General features: G+C 48.7%; 3 protein-coding genes across 3 annotated transcripts; 1 reads left to right on the top strand and 2 right to left on the bottom strand.

Annotated features, from left to right (window-relative positions):
* Nucleotides 1-1003: 1003 nt before the first annotated feature.
* On the bottom strand, nt 1004-11500 carry F5B22DRAFT_450155 (uncharacterized protein). Its single transcript, XM_047971951.1, has 3 exons — nt 11280-11500; nt 11171-11206; nt 1004-11106 (listed from the first exon to the last, which is right to left on the bottom strand). The coding sequence occupies exons 1-3, from the start codon at nt 11336-11338 to the stop codon at nt 1515-1517; spliced, it is 9687 nt and encodes a 3228-aa protein (XP_047826723.1). The 5' UTR covers nt 11339-11500; the 3' UTR covers nt 1004-1514.
* A 561-nt stretch (nt 11501-12061) lies between these two features.
* Nucleotides 12062-14596, top strand: F5B22DRAFT_449992 (DUF300 domain protein). The gene is made up of 6 exons (XM_047971950.1): nt 12062-12426; nt 12481-12498; nt 12549-12602; nt 12672-12759; nt 12836-13849; nt 13899-14596. Exons 1-6 carry the CDS (start codon nt 12335-12337, stop codon nt 14340-14342), a joined length of 1710 nt encoding a protein of 569 aa, XP_047826722.1. The 5' UTR covers nt 12062-12334; the 3' UTR covers nt 14343-14596.
* Nucleotides 14597-14665: 69 nt separating this feature from the next.
* F5B22DRAFT_639230 (glycoside hydrolase family 92 protein) lies at nt 14666-17259 on the bottom strand (the record flags this gene model as incomplete). Its single annotated transcript, XM_047977687.1, has 5 exons — nt 14666-15515; nt 15617-15996; nt 16046-16522; nt 16578-17090; nt 17158-17259. 5 exons carry the CDS (start codon nt 17257-17259, stop codon nt 14666-14668), a joined length of 2322 nt encoding a protein of 773 aa, XP_047826721.1.
* Between the last annotated feature and the right edge of the window lie 1875 nt (nt 17260-19134).

The raw sequence follows: 19134 nt of genomic DNA, 5'->3' as shown, positions 1-19134 counted from the left end.
TTGACCACAGCCGATGGGCCAGTGGCGTCACAATACCTAATGCAAAATGGGGACGGGTGCGGGGTACGTTTTGTGTCTTTTCTCTCTTGTCTCTCTCTCTCTCACCACAACCTCTCTTCTCCCTTTTTTTGACGCCGAAAGTATTGAGCGCAGTTCATATGGCTTTGGCTTACCTAGGAGTTTTGTATAAGGCAGACACTGCCTTGGTTTCTAAGAGGGTTGTACGAAGTATCCTACATCAAGTATGGTGGTTAGCCAAGGAGATATCTGCCCACGATGCGCGAAACAGAGCTGGCGGGGATAAGGTCGGCAAACAGCCACAATAGCAGCAAAGGTAGCTTAGATAGCTACCCAATTAGGTAGGTACCTAGGTAACTGGGCAGTAAATCTACCGCGCGAGCCACATGTACAAGCCACGGAGAGAAATATCATCCGGCTGTCAAGGTTAAGAGGGCTTCGAACCCTGTGCGCTCTTCCCGGCCCCCCCTCATTGTCAGCGAGAGAGGTACCTATGTAGCTCAAGCAGCAGCCCCGCCAGCTACCAAGAGCTCCTGATGCCCTACAGTTATGCAGCTTACAGTAGATATGTATATATGGGGGAAAAGAGCTAACTTACTCACTTAAGTATTGAATGGTTAATCCCTTCGATGCCGATGTCTCGCTTCGTATCGAGTCTTTGCTTCTGTTTCGCTAGGCGTCGATTGAAGTCTGATGTCTCCGTTCCGGGGCTTGCTTAAATATATCTTGCTTTGCCCTAGAAGCACTCTCAAGGTTTGCCCGGGCATCTCAAGCATTAGTGACATTCAGCTTAGTGCCCCGGGACAAATAACTCGGTCTGACTATTATCAGCAAGCTCAAGGTAAGCTCTCCACTCTTTAATACCTTATTTTCCTGGGCAACCTCTGCGCCAGTCGACGGCCTACGTGTAAGTAGGATTGTCGACTGTCTTGAGTGCCTGGCGGCTTGGGATGCTGTCGAGCACGATTATTTAAGTTTACTCAATTGTCCTATGAGTCAGCCCGGGTGCTCAGGGGCCATGTACTCGAGGTTATGATTGGTTTTCCATTGCCTTGAAATATGCTGTCCAGCCTTGGTGTGAATCACAACCTTATGCAAATTGAAGCAATGAGTGAAAGAATGAGTCCCACAGGCAATGATAGCTCAAAGTTAAACGTGTAGGAGATGGCCTAGTAGGTGTTGCCATAGTATTTTGTGTAGGATCTCATACACTGGTATTGCCAGGTAGTACGGCTAGCAAGCTGAAGATATTCTATAATAAGCCAGCTGATATACTGATGCCCATGGAAAAACGGGAATGAAGAAGAGAAGTACAAGGATAAAATGAAATAGGTGCACGACAGCAGTCCCATCTAGACCATCAGTCAGCCATCGAAAACAAAATGCGCAAAACGCCTGGCTATGCTATGCTATACACCTGCGTCCTGATCGCCCTGATATCTTCTACTAAAATGCGCTATTATATTTCAAGCCTTCTGAAAACCGCCGCATAGTTATCACGACCCCAGAATCTTCGCATACGCGTCTTCGACTTCGCCCGCCAGCTCAAGCAGGGCAACGATAACAATTTGATGTGTGAGGTTAGGCAGCCTGTCTCTATGCAGCCCAATCCATTCGAGGGGTGGCGTAGCCTCTCCCATGTCTCGTAGCTGCGGCGTTTCGATGACTGGCGGCTCGAGCGCCTCGTATTCATACTTAGACAGAGGAACATTAACCTCAGCTGTAATCTTCTGTTGTTCGCCATTCTTCCTCTCCTGCTCTGATTCCGGCACACCCGTGACTTTGATGGCTGACATGGTCGGGAGCTCGCGGCCCCAAGCCTGTGCAAGGAGTCGCGAATGTTTGGCCCACATGCCACGGATGTAGCTGATGCGAGAGTAATTCCATCCCACCTCCACCTTACCCTCAAAGGCGCTCTTGAACTTGTACTGGATACTTCGGGACTGCGCTCTCTGCCACGTTTCCATCACTGCTTCGACCTTGGGCACTTTGAGGATTGTCCCGCCACGCGAGCCTGTGGCGTTCTCTACTATATGCTCAACCCGAATATCTTTGAGAGTCCTAGGCGCTTCGGGTCCCCGGATTTCGGCGAGCCCGATCCGCAGCTGACCAAGGGTAAGTCCCAGAATACTGTGAATGCGCTGCCCTTCCATGTTCGCCGCGAACCTTGCTCGCGCATTGAGCGCCTCGAGTTTGAAAACTTGATGGTCAGAGAAGGTGCCTGGGAAAACGCCCAAATTGAGTGCCCTGAGCGTAACTACTACGTCGGTATCTAAGGATATGGGTGACTTAGCAGCCTTCTCAGTCGTCTCACCTCCACTGGAAGGAACGGCTGTTGTCACAGCCTGGCTGATTATAGACTTCCGCTCCATATGCTTCTCAATCTCTTGCAATGATGCCTCGTAGTTCGCTTTACGTTCCTGGATAAATTTCTGGACAGCCTTCCACAAAGCCGCACCTTGAGCCGCTGATGCGGTAGTACCAAAAACTTGTACGGCCTCCCCGTCAAATGTAGCTACGAGGCGATCACCCGCAGGACCTGCATGTTGACGGACATTATACATAAGGAACCCCATAGTGGTGATGTCCGCCACGAGGAAAGCTTGGTAGTCGAAAGCAGCCTTCAGTTTGAACTCGCTAAGACCGACTGATGCTTGGATTTTGGGCGTTTCATTCAAAGCTTGTTCCCGCTCTGGCCATTCTATGGAAGTGCGGAGCTTGAAATCACGGAGGGCAACAAACCCACCTAAACGACCATCGCAGGTTATGCCGATCTCCTTAAATCCTAAACACAGATTCTGTTCCCAATCCGAGGTTTTTTTAGAAGATACCCAGAATTCCTTGATGGCCAACTCAGGCTTTCCAAGTGATGGACCGAGGTCAATGGCGACGTCTAGGGCACTGATGGAGACTGTAGCCGTCCACGGAAATGCTGCCGTTGCAGCTACCTGCTGATATCTTTGAACTAAATGAGCTTGGGAAGCCGCCTCTTTCATTTCCTTAGCTACCGGCGCCGCTAAGCCTTGTCTCATCTCTCTTGGATACCAGATTTCGCGGAAAAGTAGGAACTCGTGGACCTGTCTGGCATTGATGGCAACCTTCATAGGGCTCATTTTGATGATAGCAGAGAGCCCACTCGTGCCGCTGACATGCTTGCTGTTCATTAACGAGAGCACAATGGAATCGACGTCAAAGCTACCAGTGGATTCTCGAGAATACACATGCTGCACGGCCAGATGAATCCTGCTGAAAGTTCCAGATAATGTGAAGAAATTGCCATGCTCGACTGAATGGACCGTATTCATAGTTACGTAAATGTCGTCGAACCTCGCCGTTGCGGCAACCCTACCGATAGGTTGGCAACTGAGAGTAAGCTCTTGCTTACAAATGCGTAAACCAAGGTTCAATTTGACACGACCTAGGACCTTATTTGGATCGGCATTAAGGATGTTGTCATCTTCAGTTGATTTCGATTTAGGAGCCGATTTTTGTTCTGTCGCTGAAACGTCAGAAGGGCTATCACTAACAACCTCCTTGATGCTCGACGATATATCCAAGATAAGAGGCACAACGGTTGGGCCCAGCGCGTTACGGGATGGCTCGATTTTGATTTCACCGTGTAGCGTAGCAACTTCTTTTCCGTCATCCCTATATTCGGCTTTCCACGCCAAACCAGGAGTTCGGAGCTCAGGAGTAGTCCCAGTCTCACTCGCATTAAACTGACCATACTTTCCGGCTAACGCATGACGAGTGGTTTTTGGATTAGCTGGATCCAGAGGAAACTTTTCGGAGGCTTGCCCAGATAGATGCACCACAGCACCCGCGAAGTCAGCGTCAAGTAGTACAGACTCTAGCCTTTTCCTTCCAAACAGAGATCCTCGTGGCTCGGCTGTGTTCTTTTCCGACTTATTTGCATCATCATTTCGTGCCACGACGGGTGTCCAGTGCTGCGAGGCACGTTGGGCATTGTCAATGGATAATGTAATGGAGTCTTTGATTTGTGCAGCCGGCACGATGAATGCAGATGTTAGGCGGACGTCCAATGATTTTCCGACTGCTTGGAAAGCAAGTCGTCGAGCGTCCGTGGTGGAGATAAATGCTACGTTAAACACCATCTCGGGCAATAACGCGGAATTCAATGAGCGTCTAGATTTATCCCATTGCGGCGGTGCCATTTGAAGTTGGAGATCCTCGATAGTCAACCTGGCCGAATTCTGCTTACGAGTTGCAAATTCGATCAATTTCACAGATAAGCAAAGGTCTTCTTGGCTTTTGGTTGCTTGATTTGGGATACCAGCAACAAGCCAGCCTATTTGAACGTTGCGGATGCGGAATGAGTACATAACTGATGCCAAAAATGAATCGAATATGTCGCTTTCAGTCTCCGGTGCGTCATCGTTAATGGCTATACGCGGTTTCGATTGTCTTAGTTTTCGCAAATATTCGAGTTCGCGCGACGTATCCAGCCTCTGGAACTTATCACCCATATATCCTAAGACATCCACAACGGTAGACACTGTGTCAGCTGAGAGGTTGACCGAGAAACCATCTGATGTGAAGTCAAAAGCTCTTAATAGGATGCCGTCCTCAAGCTCTCGGGTAGAAGCAGTAATAAGGGCCCCGAAAGCAAGATTGCCGCAAGACTTCAGGTCTTCTTCAACTCCTTTCATAATATCAAAGCTGATATTTCGGATGTTAACATGAACCTCCGGATTGTCTAGTATGGCAGATTGATCTAGCTTGTTCGTCACCTTGACGTGAACGCGGTCGAGGGAAAACGAGAGATGGGCAAAATACTTGGGATCTGACTTGATCGGTGCATTTCCCGAGATCTTGACTCCCGCCAACGTCGCATGGACATTGTATACCACATTAGGGTCGTCATTATTTAATGAAGCAGGCTCAGGTGTCGATGGTCCAAAAACATCATCTAAGTGGTTTTGTATGACCTTGCCCTGTTGCTGGAGCTCACTGATGGTACTGGAGATTTCGGGGCGGTTGAGCGCTGTGAGAAGACTGTACACAGCAGATGCATCAAGTTCGACGAGCTCTAAAGAGGCAAAGACTTCAACTGAACGTTCTCCAACCGTATTTTGACTGATTATTCGACCATTCATGGGAGGTATCTGAAGTAAAGAAATACTTTTTGAGGAGCTATTACCCCTGATTTGCATATCATGGGAGTTCTCTTTGACATCAAAATCAAATGTAATGTGTTTGCCAGCAGGAGCAGCAACAGTTGCACGTGAAACGGTACCAGTAATGATGTATGTTAACGAGCGCAGAAGTGGTAAAGTGATGCTGTACGAGTCTAAAAACATGGCCAAGTTGAAAGAGACAGTCGAGGAGGAGTCATTAGTTGATGGCTTGGGGGCTGATGCTGAAGAAGATTTAGGCAGCCTTTTCTGAAGTTCATTAATCCGGTTCACTTCATCTATGATTAATAAATCTGCGACCTCAGCGAGCACTATAGGGTCCTGTAAAATGACAACATCAAGGCCGTGACTGCTCGCTGCCGCTCTGATCGTATGGCCAAGGGAGTCGCCTGTGAGCAGTGACTCATGCGAGATAATAACGCTCGGTTTAGTAAGACGAGTAGTTACCAGCCCTTGCGAGTGACTAAGGACGTTAAGCCCGGCAGCATCGCAACTGACTGCAACATCAGTCTCCACGATAAGCGATTTCGTACACCCATATACTACCGACAACTTGAGATTTTCACACCGAGGTTGAATTGTCAGGTTAATGGTATCAAGCGATATCGCCCCTTTGCCCATCGCAAACACAAAGTGCAGCGAGCGAGATGATTGGTCATGTGTCAGTACTGTTCGGTTAACGGGTGAGTTAACTTGGGGTGACAGAGCCCCTGCTGCCAAATATATAGGCAAAAGTTGGTCCACGAGCTCAGTCAGCTCCCAGTTGAGGTTTACATCAATTTCTCCGCAATACAAATTGACAAGTGTGAGTGGTCCTCCAAATGCAGGGGATTGTCTAGGGTTCTCTTCAACGTTATGCCTATTGTTAAGCCTTGCTGTGAGATCTAAAAGCACAATCTGATTGCTCTTCAGACTCGGATCAAGGCTAAGTCGTAGCTCGTAGACTCTGCCTACAGCCATCCATGGAATATCATCCCAATTGGACGCTTCATCAAGATGCTTTCCGAAAATGTTGTCTAAGACTACTGCTTGGCTCATGTCGTCGAGATCCCAGCTTCTCCAATGGTCGAAAGTGGCTATAACCTGCTCCCTGACATCTGATGGCACTTCCATGGAGCCATTGAGACATTTTCGGCCGATTCTTGTTTGAGAGCCTGATGCAAGAGTGACCCACATGTATCGTAGTCGAGTAATCAATTTCCATGAATCATAGGTCCTCAAGTGTCTCCTAGCCGCCCTTAGAACAGCTGAGGGTCTTACGACGAAAGATGGATCCCCCACATGCTGGCCCTCCATGGTGACGCTGTGCGTAAAGTATTTCAAGCGCTCATCAGCAACTGACAAAGTTGAAAAGAGTGTTCCCATTCCTGAAGCGAGTGAGCTTGCCCTATTAGTTAAAGAGGCAAGATACTGGATGCGCTCCGGTGAGGTCTTGAGGTTGACTGCACCCATATCAACATCTAAATAATTAACTTCCTTCGAGCCCATTACTGCGATCACTCTCTCTACCTTAAGTAATACAGCTCCTTGCGTCTTACCCAAGTCAGCTAGTCTTTCAGAGGCAGTAAGAGTGACGGCAGCAAGTTGGAAATGGAATGAGGATGAAGGCTTTTTCGGTACAGGAATATTACTATGCGTGTCATTGTGTTTTTCGGATCGAATAGCGAACGCTAAGTCTTCCAACGATATATCATATTGGTCCTGGTGTTGCGATGTCGCGTCATCCACATGCGAGTTGTCTACAAAACATGCAGTGGCGTGGGGTAATCGTAGGATAACATCTGTAATGGCACCACCGATTTTCTCTTGCTTTTGCATCGCGAAGATGTCTGACATTGCCCCAATCTGCAAAGAGTCAAGGACATCTTCCGGTTGAGCCGGTTGAAATGCTCGAAGAAGAGCCACTATGCAACGCACTGATCTAGTGTTTAAAGCGAGATGTATACCTGAGGGAAAGTCAAAAAGTAGGCTTTGATGGGAACGATCTTGTGAAAACTGCTCAGGGTCAAGATCCTCCAAACCGAAATTGGAATCACTCGGCCCTCTGCCATGATGACCATGATGAATGCTTTGCGCTGGATCATCCATATGGTCTAGCTGAGTAGCTTCTAGTGGAAAGTATGGCGCACAGAATTGACTTGTGAATGTGATAGCTCTTTGCACTGCGTCTGTACTCGCGCTGCCTAGGCGATCTCCCCATAGCGAACGTCGATTGGATGAGGAGTCATGGAAAGTATGGCTTCTCAGTCCATTTCTAGAGACACGAGAGGAACCCGAATAAGTAAAAGAACGCGCAGCAGAGGCCGAGCCTTTTGAGACCCCTCGACGTATACTACCTGCTACACTCGAGCTTGCGACGGAAAGAAATGAACTCTTATGGCGAAGACGTCTTGAGACGTGTGAGTTGGTTGACAAGGTTGACGACCTATCATCAAGATGAGCAGCAGAAGATATGACCGGTTGTGGAACTCCGGGAACACTTTGAGCAATAGGTTCTACAAAGTCTGGCTGCAAATCTTCGAGTAAGCCTGGTATTAGGAGGAAGTCCGTTCTATGGGTCCGTTGGTCATGACGCCGAACGAGCTCCTGCTGTAATTGTCTCACATTGGCAAAATCATACTTCCTACCGACAAGGGCGAACTCAAAGTTGGTCCGTAAAACAAGATCTGTCGCTACGCGAGGCTGTAGTTTTGAATTCTGCCTCGCCACGGACTCTGACTGGATACATGAGAACTCGAGACGAGCGATAGAGATATCGGCACGCCTAGAATAATGAGTCCTTGCCCAATCGTTATAATGTATTTTGATATCTCCAGTTGAGCACAAGAAAGCAGAGCCTTCGACGTGTAACCAAATATAGACAGATTCGACATAAAGACGCAAGAATGTAACATCGTACACTACAGCTGGTGTAAGCAAGGCGTTCTCGTCGTCGTCAAGCGAAAAGCCGAAAGCCTTTCCTCCCTGAGCAAGTGTCGACATGAACTCGGCTGAACATTCTCCAGTAACCGCTCCGATATTCAGATCCCAATTACACAGATAGGTAGGCTCAGAAGGAGGTAGACCAAAAAGGCGATGACCATAAACGGCAAGCCCGTCAATAAAAAGTTGTGTTTTTGTTGTGGAACTCGCGGGGCGTACGGCGCCTCCTTCTTCATCTCCCATAGAGAGGCTTAGAGGTGTAAGACACAAATCGAGATCCATATAGTAGTTCGTGAATCGGAGATCAACGGCTAACGACGCAGCGTCAATAGCAATGTGACGCTTTGCCGAATACAAGTTCGCCGGCAGAATAATCCTTGGATCATCGGCGTGTATTGATAGCATTACATCTAAATCATTTGACTTCTTAGGTGGAGGACGACTTGCTGCTTGCACATTGGAGCCATGAGTATCAACTCGGAGAGTCTGTTGATATTCGTCTAGTGTCTTGAAATGTACATAGTCTCCGAAATAATTATCTTTCAACAAGAGAAAGTAGCGGATGAGGAAGCCATACAAATGGAATGTTGGCGACTGCGCGGTGACGTTTAGAACGAGGGTATCAGTATTAGCAGGCGATGTGGTTGTATTATAATAATAGCGTGCATCAACTGTAAGCTTTTCTAGGCTTCCAATATCTGTAGACGCCAGGAAAGTCGCTTGTGTATTCCACGTAGGTGTATGCAATGCAAACCCTAGTGTCTCTGTTTCGATCTTGAAAGGTACCACGTTATTGAGCGGGCGGTATGTATCAAGCTCAATGGGAGTGTCTACCTTTAGACAGGGGCTAGATAGAATAAGGAATGTGTTCTCGTCCATACTCACAGGGTCGTTGATAATGTTGACGTCGTTGACATTGAGGTAAAGTTTGAGATTACGGAGAGTCAAGTTTAACAAGTACTTGAAGGGGGTGAAGAGCAGGTATTCGGATGGCGGGCCAGTCCCCCAGTCGTCAATAAGGTCAATCAACAGAAATGTGTGCTCACGCAAGATAAAGAGCTCCATCCCGTCACTATCAATGTTGAATCGCCATGTGCGAAGGCCATTCCATTTCAAAGGCGTAGATAGATCACATGTAATTTTTTGAGTACCGGACCGCCACATTAAACCGTGATTGACGCTCGTGGATACCTCAGTTGAAGGCAAGTCAATCTTTAGGACATTATGGTATCCCGTTGATTTCGCCAGCATATCCATCGTATACGAAACTGTGGCGTTCATACCAATTTTGATGTCGAGCCAACCATACGGACGCTGCTCCGCCGGCGTAGTAGCTGTAGACTTTTGGCCATGACCTCGGCCACGGCCACGTTGCTGACCATGTTCCCGTTGTTGCTTCGTGGCAGACCCTTCCTTTTTCCACTTCCAATTTTTAGAACTTTCTCGTGTAGGTATTCTGAGTATAGCTTCGTCGCTAAGCTCCAGGTAAAAATTAAAGACTGTGGGCACGCGATCTGCTCCAATAGGCAGTTGTCGAGCTGGAACAGCATCTTTACAGAGCCCAGGAAAAAAGACTCTCTGTAATTCGGCCCGTTGTCTGTCTGCCCACGGGCCATAGTTGATTATACCTCCTTTGAGGTCTAAACTAATTGCCCAAGCAGGCGGCGTGTCTCCGTTGATATACTTAGGATCATTCGAGTCTATAGGAGGTCGAGACTGTGCATCCTTCCGCACCTTTGATGGGACGTCCCAATAAATTTTCAAGGTCCCGGCAGGACTATCCACTACAGTGTGAGCCGCAGCATACTCGATAGATGACCATTTCGACTTATCATCCTCATCATCAACGTTCAGGTAGCGAGAAAGGCCCTGCCACTGTGTCAACCCAGGGATAGGTGGCTCTGCAGGTGCGGTGCCGGTTCGGGAGTCTACCGAGAAAGACTCCACAGATTTTCTCCAATAAGGCACAAGATTTCGAAGCTTTCCAAGAGCCTTGCGGCGTTGTCTACGGAGAAACGATGGCTGATGAACGTCGCGGGAATCTAAAGCTGCTTGCTTCTCCCTCACAGCGCGAGACAGTTGGTCCTCTTTGTAACCATTGTGTTCCACCATTTCAAGTACCGGGTGATCGAAACTAATTTCGAAAAGTTGTCTATAGGGGTCAACTGTTTGACATTCCGTAGCATCAACCTCTCCAGAAAAGCCCTTAGCTTTCACGATGAGCAGACTTTTGGTATTGTCATTTCCCATGACCAAAGCACCTCTATCGCATTCAAAATGTACCGGGTAAAATTGCAACATCAATGGAAGGGTATCCTCAGCCCCTACCTGGCTTCTATCCATGGAGCTGGATACACTTTCAGGGGCCACAGGATTTCTAATTTCGGTGGAGTTTTTCTCGTCGCCATCGACACTCCCTTCCATATCTCGATCCTCCTTATCGATGTTCGATCCCTTGGTGAGTTTACGCCGCCGTGGCTGGTTCTCCTTGAATTCACCCACATACACGTCGTCTGTGCTTGTTTTAACATCGCCGTCATTATTGCCCCTACCCTCAATGTCGTTTTTATCACCGTGTAGTAGAGGCTCACCCGTAGCGTCGGTCATGGCATTGAGGATCGAATCATACGCGGCGCTGCGATTATACACGAACCATTCCAAACCAGACACTGCAATATTGATACGGCATGGCAGCTTTTGCTTTTTATCACTGGTATTGGAAACAGTATCCTCCACGTCAACCCTGGACCCATTTTTGGCATCATAGACCTGCGCATCGCGAACCCTGCGTAGCCAGTATGACCAAGTGATGTGGCCATTCTGGATGAGTATGGTTTCGTTATTGCCATGATACCGCAGACCAGTGAAGAAGAGACGGCCGCCGAGCAGTGATAATTGGAGGGCCTGGATGTCGATATAGATACGATATCGATGCCATGTATACGTGCGAATAACGGAGGAGACAATCGAGGCAACTACTCTATTGAAGTATAACAAGAAGAAGACAGCCCTGCGACAAAACACCAATATCAGTATGAGGGCTAATGGATCAAGGACGGGATGTTCGGGCTTACAAGACTCCAGTTACGACGGTGTATCCGAGGAATTCGCTACACAAATGTCAGCGCTTTCTATCTACATTCGTTTGCTCTATGGATAGAATCCAGGGATTGGTCGTTTTACCCATTAAAGTTCTTTAGAGGCGACGTTGTCGTTGAGCCAGGGCTCCCTTGGGTGGCCATCGGCACCTTAGCTTCCCCGGCTTCTCCAGAAGCACGCGCTACCCTCTTGTGTGGTATCGGGTAGTCCAGCGGTAGAAGACATTTATTCAAGGCCGTTTCTATAGACAAAACGAACTGGGAGAATCGGGGTTATCGTGGCGCAGGACAGGCAAGCATCGCATCCGAAAGGCACATGCCTTGCGCAGGCAAAATGCTCCTTCTCAATGACGCTACGCAGCAGAAACGCGCCTACTACTCTGGCACCCCAAGTCTCTAAGTACCAACTTATGCGTAGAATTGCAGGCCTGGTGGAATCGGCATTGATCTCTTGATCTATGGGCGAATATGGAGGTATTTGCTGCTGACAAGCACATGCATACCTATCTCAACCTATGCAATTGCTTAAACATCGCGAAAGCTGGGGTAGGCAGCTGCACTCTAGGTACTCTCCGTGCATTGCCAAGGGCGAATCAGCATGCAAACTCAGTATAGCTCGAAGCTGTAGTGGGGAGGCAACTGCTCAGGTTGGCATTTATGCGGCCTGGACTAATGCGTGGGGTCAGGTATTAGAGGAGGTACCTGGGAGTACTTTAGTGTCATTGGTTTCCCGGTGGTCTGGAACAGACTAGGGATTCTACAGTGGCTATATCAATAGTGTAAAGGTCCCTATCTTTTCTCAGATCCTCTCCAATGTCTGCTAAATCATAGACAGATGAAAGTATCATCTAAGTACCTTTCTCAACCCCTACCCAGAAGTACCGTCCGTCATCATCATCATCATCATTTGTACCAGGCATCAAGAACCACATGCTCTTACACCATCGCCTCCCGCTGCTATTGTCACCATCTCGTGAGTTGTGCACACTATCTATACACCATCTCCTCAAACCGACGGCTGTGCCCTGTACCACAATTGTCGATGATGTCGCTTCTCCAACCTCTTGGCTGTTACCCGTGAAGACGCTCCGACGCCTCTACATCTGAAGATACAGACCTACACTCCATCTCGAGGTCGAAATGGCTCCAGGTGGTACTGGTGAGAAGTTCACCACTGCGGTCACTATCGTTTCTGGCGTATTCTCATTAGCGGCCACTCTTCTTTCCATCGTGTAAGCTAGCTAGACATGATTTCGAGGGGCACGTGTTAATCTGGTTTTGAACAGCTCGATATGGTTTCAACTGTGCGTTGCCTGAACTGCCCACATATGTGCTCCGTATTCACGTCCGACAGGAAGAATTATCGAAAGCCACTTCTACAGCGCTATGTCGTCCGTATATTGCTCATGTAAGGGTCTAATATATTCTCGCGTCACCCTCGAGTACGTGTGCAGCTCTCTCTCTGACTCTTCTCTAGGGTTCCCATCTATTCCATTAGCTCCTGGGTCAGCATGGTGTCACTCAAGGCCGCCGCATTTCTTGACCCTATCCGAGATATATACGAGGTTCGTCCGCCCTCCCCACGCCCCCTTCCCGGCGTTTTCTCCTGGCAATGATCTAATATCGCTATGGCGGTTGTAGGCGTTTACGATCTACACGTTCTTTCAACTCCTCATCAACTATCTGGATGGCGAACGAGCCCTTATTATAATGACGCATGGCCGCGCCCCGGTTCATCATTTGTGGCCTTTGAACCACGTTTTACCCAAAGTCGATATCTCCGATCCGTACACGTTCTTAGCCATTAAGCGAGGCATTCTTCAATATGCCTGGCTCAAACCGATTTTAGCTCTTACCGCTATCATTATGAAGGCGACTGATACGTACAAAGAAATGTATATTAGCCTGTCGTCTGGCTATATGTGGAGTTCCATCATCTATAATATCAGTGTCACCGTCAGCCTCTACTCGCTGGGTTTGTTCTGGGTCTGCATGCACGACGATCTAATGCCATTTCGACCAGTGCCCAAGTTTCTTTGCATTAAGCTTATTATCTTTGCTTCCTATTGGCAGGGCTTCCTACTTTCTATTCTGGTGTGGCTCGGAGCCATCCCGGACGACGTACCAGACTACACCCAGGACAATCTAGCGGCTGCTATTCAAGATGCCTTAATTTGTGTTGAAATGCCGATTTTTGCCATAGCGCATTGGTATGCCTTCTCGTGGCACGACTACGCTAACAATACCGTTTCCTCGGCGAGAATGCCAGTTAAGTACGCCTTGAGAGACTCATTTGGTGTTATAGATCTCATCGAAGACTCCAAGGATACCTTTAGAGGTGACAATTACAGCTATCGTGTGTTTGATTCTAGCGGAAAGATCATTGCCCATGAAGATTCGAGCTCTCGATTCGCTCGGCTCAAAGACGGCATGAGATACAAGCGGGGTGGAGAGGCTAAATACTGGATTCCAAAACCTGGTGAGGTGCGAGGGGAATTGAATGCAAATACTCCTCTCTTGAATTCCAACGGAGGACCAAGCGGTAGTAACGGCCCCTCAAATTATACGGACGGTTCCGTTCCAGAAGTTTCATTAGACCCTGATGAGGAAAGCCTATACAGTAAAGCGAGAGAACTAGAGTTTGGTGACTGGAATGTGAGTGGCTTCACCCCTCCAGGCTATCAGATTGCTGACAAGGTGACAGTATCCCGTGATCACCGCGAATATACCAAGCAGGGATCTCTGGGTGTCTTCAGAACCACGAGTATATCAATCTAGGACTGGCGCCTGGAATGCCTCAAGATCCTCATCGTCAATAAGCGTGTCCAACAAGCCACCAGCCTTGAAGACAGCAAGCAGGACAAGTTCAGAGTCGATCGAGACCCAAGACAAAAAGGGGAAACGAAAGCAGTCAAAACCACAGGTTGCTTCTCCTCCAGAACCAACAGTACAAGTTGCCCAAGAGTCTCAAAGTAAAGGGCCACTTGGTGCACCAGTACTTAGCACAAGTGAGCCTCAGATATTGGAGGAAGAGGCAGAAGAAGACGACTTGACGGACGAAGTTTCCGATCAAGACGGACCGAGCCCTGTATATACAACGGGGCAAGAAGACGAATTCCGTAATGTTTGGGGGCACGAGCATTTGTAAATCATTGTAGCAGATTTGGTTCATTTCTTGTTACCTCATTACTAGATACCCCGGTACAGTTCAAGCTTTTCTTGTGCATACGGCTATTTTTCATGTACACGTTTTGGTAGCGGTTCATAAAAATTACTTGCTCAAATCACGAATCTTGTCTCACCCTTGTCAATGCATGCAGTTGAGGGATCTAAGCCAGATTTTTCTGTTATTTCATTGGTTGAAGGTACCAGGCTTCAGTGTTCAACGTTCCGGTCAGGGTCAGTACTATGTGATACATCGACTACCTAATTGATTATATACACGGCATTCTAATCGGACGCGCAACATATTCATGCCTCACTAGCCGGGCTCGGCGGTAAGTCACCTGTCGCCCAATCAGCCGGTTCTGGCCCGAGAACAAACTCCATTGTGCCCCCATTGGCAAAGACATCGTCCCACAAGACCCAGGCCTTGTCCCAGGATTTCCCATTCACCGACAAGGACTGCACGTAGTACGACTCCTGTCCGACGTTCTCAGCCGTGATGACGAGCTTCTTGCCACCGCCCAGATCGATAGTCAGATCTGCGAACCACGGCGACGCGATGAGGAAAGTCGTCTGACCCGTCAGCGGGTACATCCCAATCATGTTCCAGAGCACCCAGCTCTCCATGGCCCCGGCATCCGAGTTCCCCGGCAGCCCGGACTCCGTCGGGGCATAGTACGAGCGCGCCACGGCCCGGCTGTACTTGACTGAGAGATCCTGACGGCCCGCGAAGTTGAACAGGTATGGTGTTGCGAAACTCGGCTCGTTCCCTGGATTGAACAGCGTGTGGCCGAACTGCGAGTTCCCTGAAGACAGCCCCGGCATGAACATGGCTTCGAGGCGCGCCACGAAGGCATCCTTGCCACCGCTGTATTTGATCAGCGTCGCCACGTCGTGGTGCGCGTTGAACGAGTACTCCATCGGTAAACCTTGGTAATAGTCGTCGCCCCAGTAGCATCCGCCGCAGCTCAGCGGGTCCTGCGATACCCAGTTGCCGGATGAGTCGCGTGGCCCGAGGAAGCCTGTGAAGTTCAGCGCTTCGAGATCGGGGTTCCATTGGTTGCGCCAGTTGCGCGAGCGCTTGAGGTATTTCTCTGCTGCTGTTTCGTTGTTCAAGCCTTTGGCTACCTGGTAAAGGGCAAAGTCGTTGAGAGCGCTGTCCGGAGAGGTTAGCTGGGTGATATGTCGTTTTCTTTTCCTTTTCCCTTGCGCGCTGTAGTCATTACGCACGAACGGAAATGGGTTCCCAGAACTTACTATTCAATAGCCCGGCTCACGGAGCGTCGGTATTTCGTCGTGATGTATCCGTGCTTGATCCAATCTGGGAGAGCGCCTCGTCCCTCTTTCGTCGACGACGAGGTATCTCTCGGGTCATTGTTATTCGGAGGCACTGTCTCGGCATCCGTGACCATGGCCGCGAATCCGTCCTCCCAGTTTATGGCCCCGCGCACGCCTTTCACGTACGCGTCGGCGAGGACATTGTCCGCGTTGGACCCGCCTTGCGTCGCGCCGTTGAAGAAAGACGAGCGAGCATCAGGCATAAAACCTTCAAACCTCCAGACATCAATCACAGACCGGATGAGTTCTTCGTATGCTGTTGGCTGTAGGATTTGCAGCAGTGGCGTGTGAGAGCGGAACTGAAGGCTTGTAAGTGATTGCGCGTACAGTGGACTGAGGAAAGCTTACAGTATCCCAGAAGGTGAAAATATCATCGTAATACGGCTCGCTGGATTCCCACAACGGGTTCTCCCCAGTCTTGTTAGTTGGGATTAGTAACAGATGGTACAACGAAGAGTACAGCAGTTGTAGATTGGCCGTGTTCGACGAGTCTGTCGTTGTTATTTTGGAAAGGACCCCATTAGACCACGCCTCTTTGACACCCTTCTCCAAGGTGGTTAATTCAGTACCAGCTGGGATTTCGCTTTGTACGCTGCTGCAGGCCTGCTCGCTTGAGATGAAGGATACGCCCACTCTTGACGTGATACTAGTGGAATTAAACGTGAAAACGGCGCCTAATCGCGATTTCGACTCTTGGGTCGTGGAATCGCCATATTCGTCTAGAGTTGTCCCTGTTGCGGATGTTCCGAGGAAGGTTCTGAAAGTCGCAGGCTGGTCAAAATGACCACAGAAATATACAGTCCACTTTGGGGCGCGATTCCATCCCTGTTCAACGGTAAGCACATATCCCGAACAATTGGCCTTGTCGTCAGCAAAATACATTATCATAGGAGCCTGATCCCATGTAGCGGATTCCATCATCTGTAGGTGTGACGGTGATGTTGCCGCCGAGGTAAGTCTGTCCCAAGCCTTGGCCTCGATATGATGGAAGCACGTGGGAAACATCTACCACGACGTTGGAAGACCTGCTGTCTTCCGGAAACTCATACACGTACATGCCAGCCCGACCCGTAGCTCCCATCTCGACAGTGATCCCATTGAACAGACTCGATTTATAATACCCAAGCCGACTCTCATCTGCCTTACTCCGGTTAACGCTCAGGTCAGCCAGCGGGTTGTCTATCGTCCCGGGGACAGGCATTTGCGCTACCACGCCATACTTGGGGGCACCGCCAGTCCCGCTTTCATGAAGCAAACTGAATCCGATGAAATTTCCACTAGGTTGATAACCTGAATAACTATCAGACCCAGTGTATAGATCTGGCCCTAGTTTCACCATTCCGAGTGGCAAACTAACCCCCGGGAACGTGTTTCCACCATTCGTGGCGCCCATCTAGGTGGTTAATGTTAATAATCAAGCTTCGAGATTATGTTTTTTTTTATTTCTGTGGACAACTCACGTTAGGTAACACATATTCAGTGAGGTCTTGGGCCTGGCATAATGAGATCGCTGTCGCCGCCACCAGCGTCAGCGCGGACGATATGACTGCCTGACAAGGCATCTCGAGTGATTAGGCGATGACAGAGAAAGGGGAGTTAGTCTGTGCTGCGGTCCATAGGGCTTATTAATGTTTAAGTATTAGGCCAGGGGTATGGCACAAGTGAGTGTGGGGTTCCCGTCGAGATCAACAACGTTTGACTATCCAAATAAGCATACAGAATACCTTTCCCGCTAAACGATCTCACTCACTCACGGGTGGTCAGATGTTTATCTAGGTTGCAACAAACCACGCTTTATAACAAACCTACCCACCTAGTCCCAGAACTCAGCACGATGCCTCGGTACATGCAATTACATCACGGTTACTTTGAGCGTCTAGTGTAGCTTGGTAACCGAAGAATACTTAAAGGGTGACGTTTCATCCGTGGCTATTTTTTCCCTCCAAGGCCATGGCCCTGTCCTGGCCCGTTTGTCCACCTCCTGCTGAATCGGGTCATCGTGACGTTAGATGGCCCTGGCACATGGAACTATGGCGCGCTGGGATTCGCCCGTCCGCTCAAGAGTGGATTACCAGAGCCGCCTTACCGGCACCCCAGCCCCGAATCCTACAAAACGTCGATCCTTAGGCCGGCACCATCTGTCGACCTCCCACACCGGGTCTGACCGGGGCACTGGGCAGAACTGGGTATTCGCCCTTAGGTACCTACAGCAGTGAAAAATGTACATAGCCCCGTCCTCTGCCCGTCCGTTTTAAAATAGCGCTGAATGTTCAAGAAAAGGACGATTTGAATTAGCTCGAAGGTACCTAGATCGAGCCTGTTTCATCACCTATTTAGGTCTGACGAATCCAGCTATGGACTGACACTAAGTCTCGAACCATGTAGTCTGGATAACCTTATACCATATATAGACCATTTACCCACTCCCGTAGCTCTTGAGTTTAATACTAATCTTCTCCCCGCAACATATAGAGTCTGTTTCCATACAAATAAGGAATGCCGCAGTTTTCAACCTTATTACTTTATATAGCAAGAACCGCATGGCAAATGCCTAGCTTTCATGCTAGAACTCATCACTAGAAAACAAGATGATCAAGTTTTAAGTTTCGCCTAGGATTCGCACTACCTAGAGTATTTTAGTTTACGAAGCGTTCAGGTTGATTGCAACTTGACCGTATGTAGCTTAAAACTTCATGTTCAATACATAAACAAGTAGATGCAGCCTATATACTCATTTTAGCCTTCCCAGTGTAATAGCCCTGTACTAGAGCTTTTCAGTTTGGGGAAAGGAGAGGAAGCAAGAGTTGGTTCGCGGGTTGTTTCACGTGCCATTGATAAAGCCCATCATCCATTCAATTTGTGTGGGACCCTGCTGATCTCCAGCAGTCAGGCCCAGCGGAGGTGCACTTAAGACTTCAACGGAGATATTCTTTGCCTTGATAAGATGATTTCTGTCCTATCAAAGAGGCAACTTCTAGGTTCTTCTTGTGTCAAATGACCTGGCACGGTACATATGTGTAACATTCATCGTGCATGGCTATATCAAACCAATGAACTAACCCAGGCATTATGGATATTGGAGTGCACTTGCTGGCCGTTTCATAAGTGCCAACAGCAGTAGCCTTAACAACCCTTAGGGAGCTACCTGGCTATCTAGAAAGATCTCAGATTATCGCAGAATAGCTCCTAGCAAAGGATATAAGGTGCTGAACCCGTGATCTCAAATATCACATCAGCAAATCTGGACACTCACTAGGTACTTAGGCTTCCTGAGTCGCTGCATAACGTCATAACCAACCATATAAAAAGGCCAGGGCAACAAGTATACTTGAAGTGCAATTTGTCTATTTCTTCACGCGCCCGATGCTAGTGCTCCGAAGGGATAGCGTAGAGCATCTTGTGATTATTTATTATCATCCTTATTTGAGGTCTGCAGG

The sequence above is a fragment of the Xylaria bambusicola genome (genome assembly GCF_022495145.1).
Source record: "Xylaria bambusicola strain CBS 139988 unplaced genomic scaffold F5B22scaffold_57, whole genome shotgun sequence".
Lineage (NCBI taxonomy): Eukaryota > Fungi > Ascomycota > Sordariomycetes > Xylariales > Xylariaceae > Xylaria > Xylaria bambusicola.
The sequence above is the reverse complement of the archived record's forward strand: the minus strand, read 5'-3'. Positions and strand labels throughout refer to the sequence as shown.

Excerpts from the sequence above, each read along its gene's own strand:
- F5B22DRAFT_449992 (XM_047971950.1), top strand. The coding sequence starts at position 12,335 with ATGGCTCCAGGTGGTACTGGTGAGAAGTTCACCACTGCGGTCACTATC. Across the intron at positions 12,760-12,835 it reads CTATCCGAGATATATACGAG|GCGTTTACGATCTACACGTT; the intron begins GTTCGTCCGCCC and ends TGGCGGTTGTAG. Across the intron at positions 13,850-13,898 it reads TAGAGTTTGGTGACTGGAAT|TATCCCGTGATCACCGCGAA; the intron begins GTGAGTGGCTTC and ends ACAAGGTGACAG.
- F5B22DRAFT_450155 (XM_047971951.1), bottom strand. The coding sequence starts at position 11,338 with ATGGCCACCCAAGGGAGCCCTGGCTCAACGACAACGTCGCCTCTAAAG. Across the intron at positions 11,207-11,279 it reads CCTCTAAAGAACTTTAATGG|CGAATTCCTCGGATACACCG; the intron begins GTAAAACGACCA and ends ACATTTGTGTAG. Across the intron at positions 11,107-11,170 it reads ACCGTCGTAACTGGAGTCTT|GGCTGTCTTCTTCTTGTTAT; the intron begins GTAAGCCCGAAC and ends GTTTTGTCGCAG.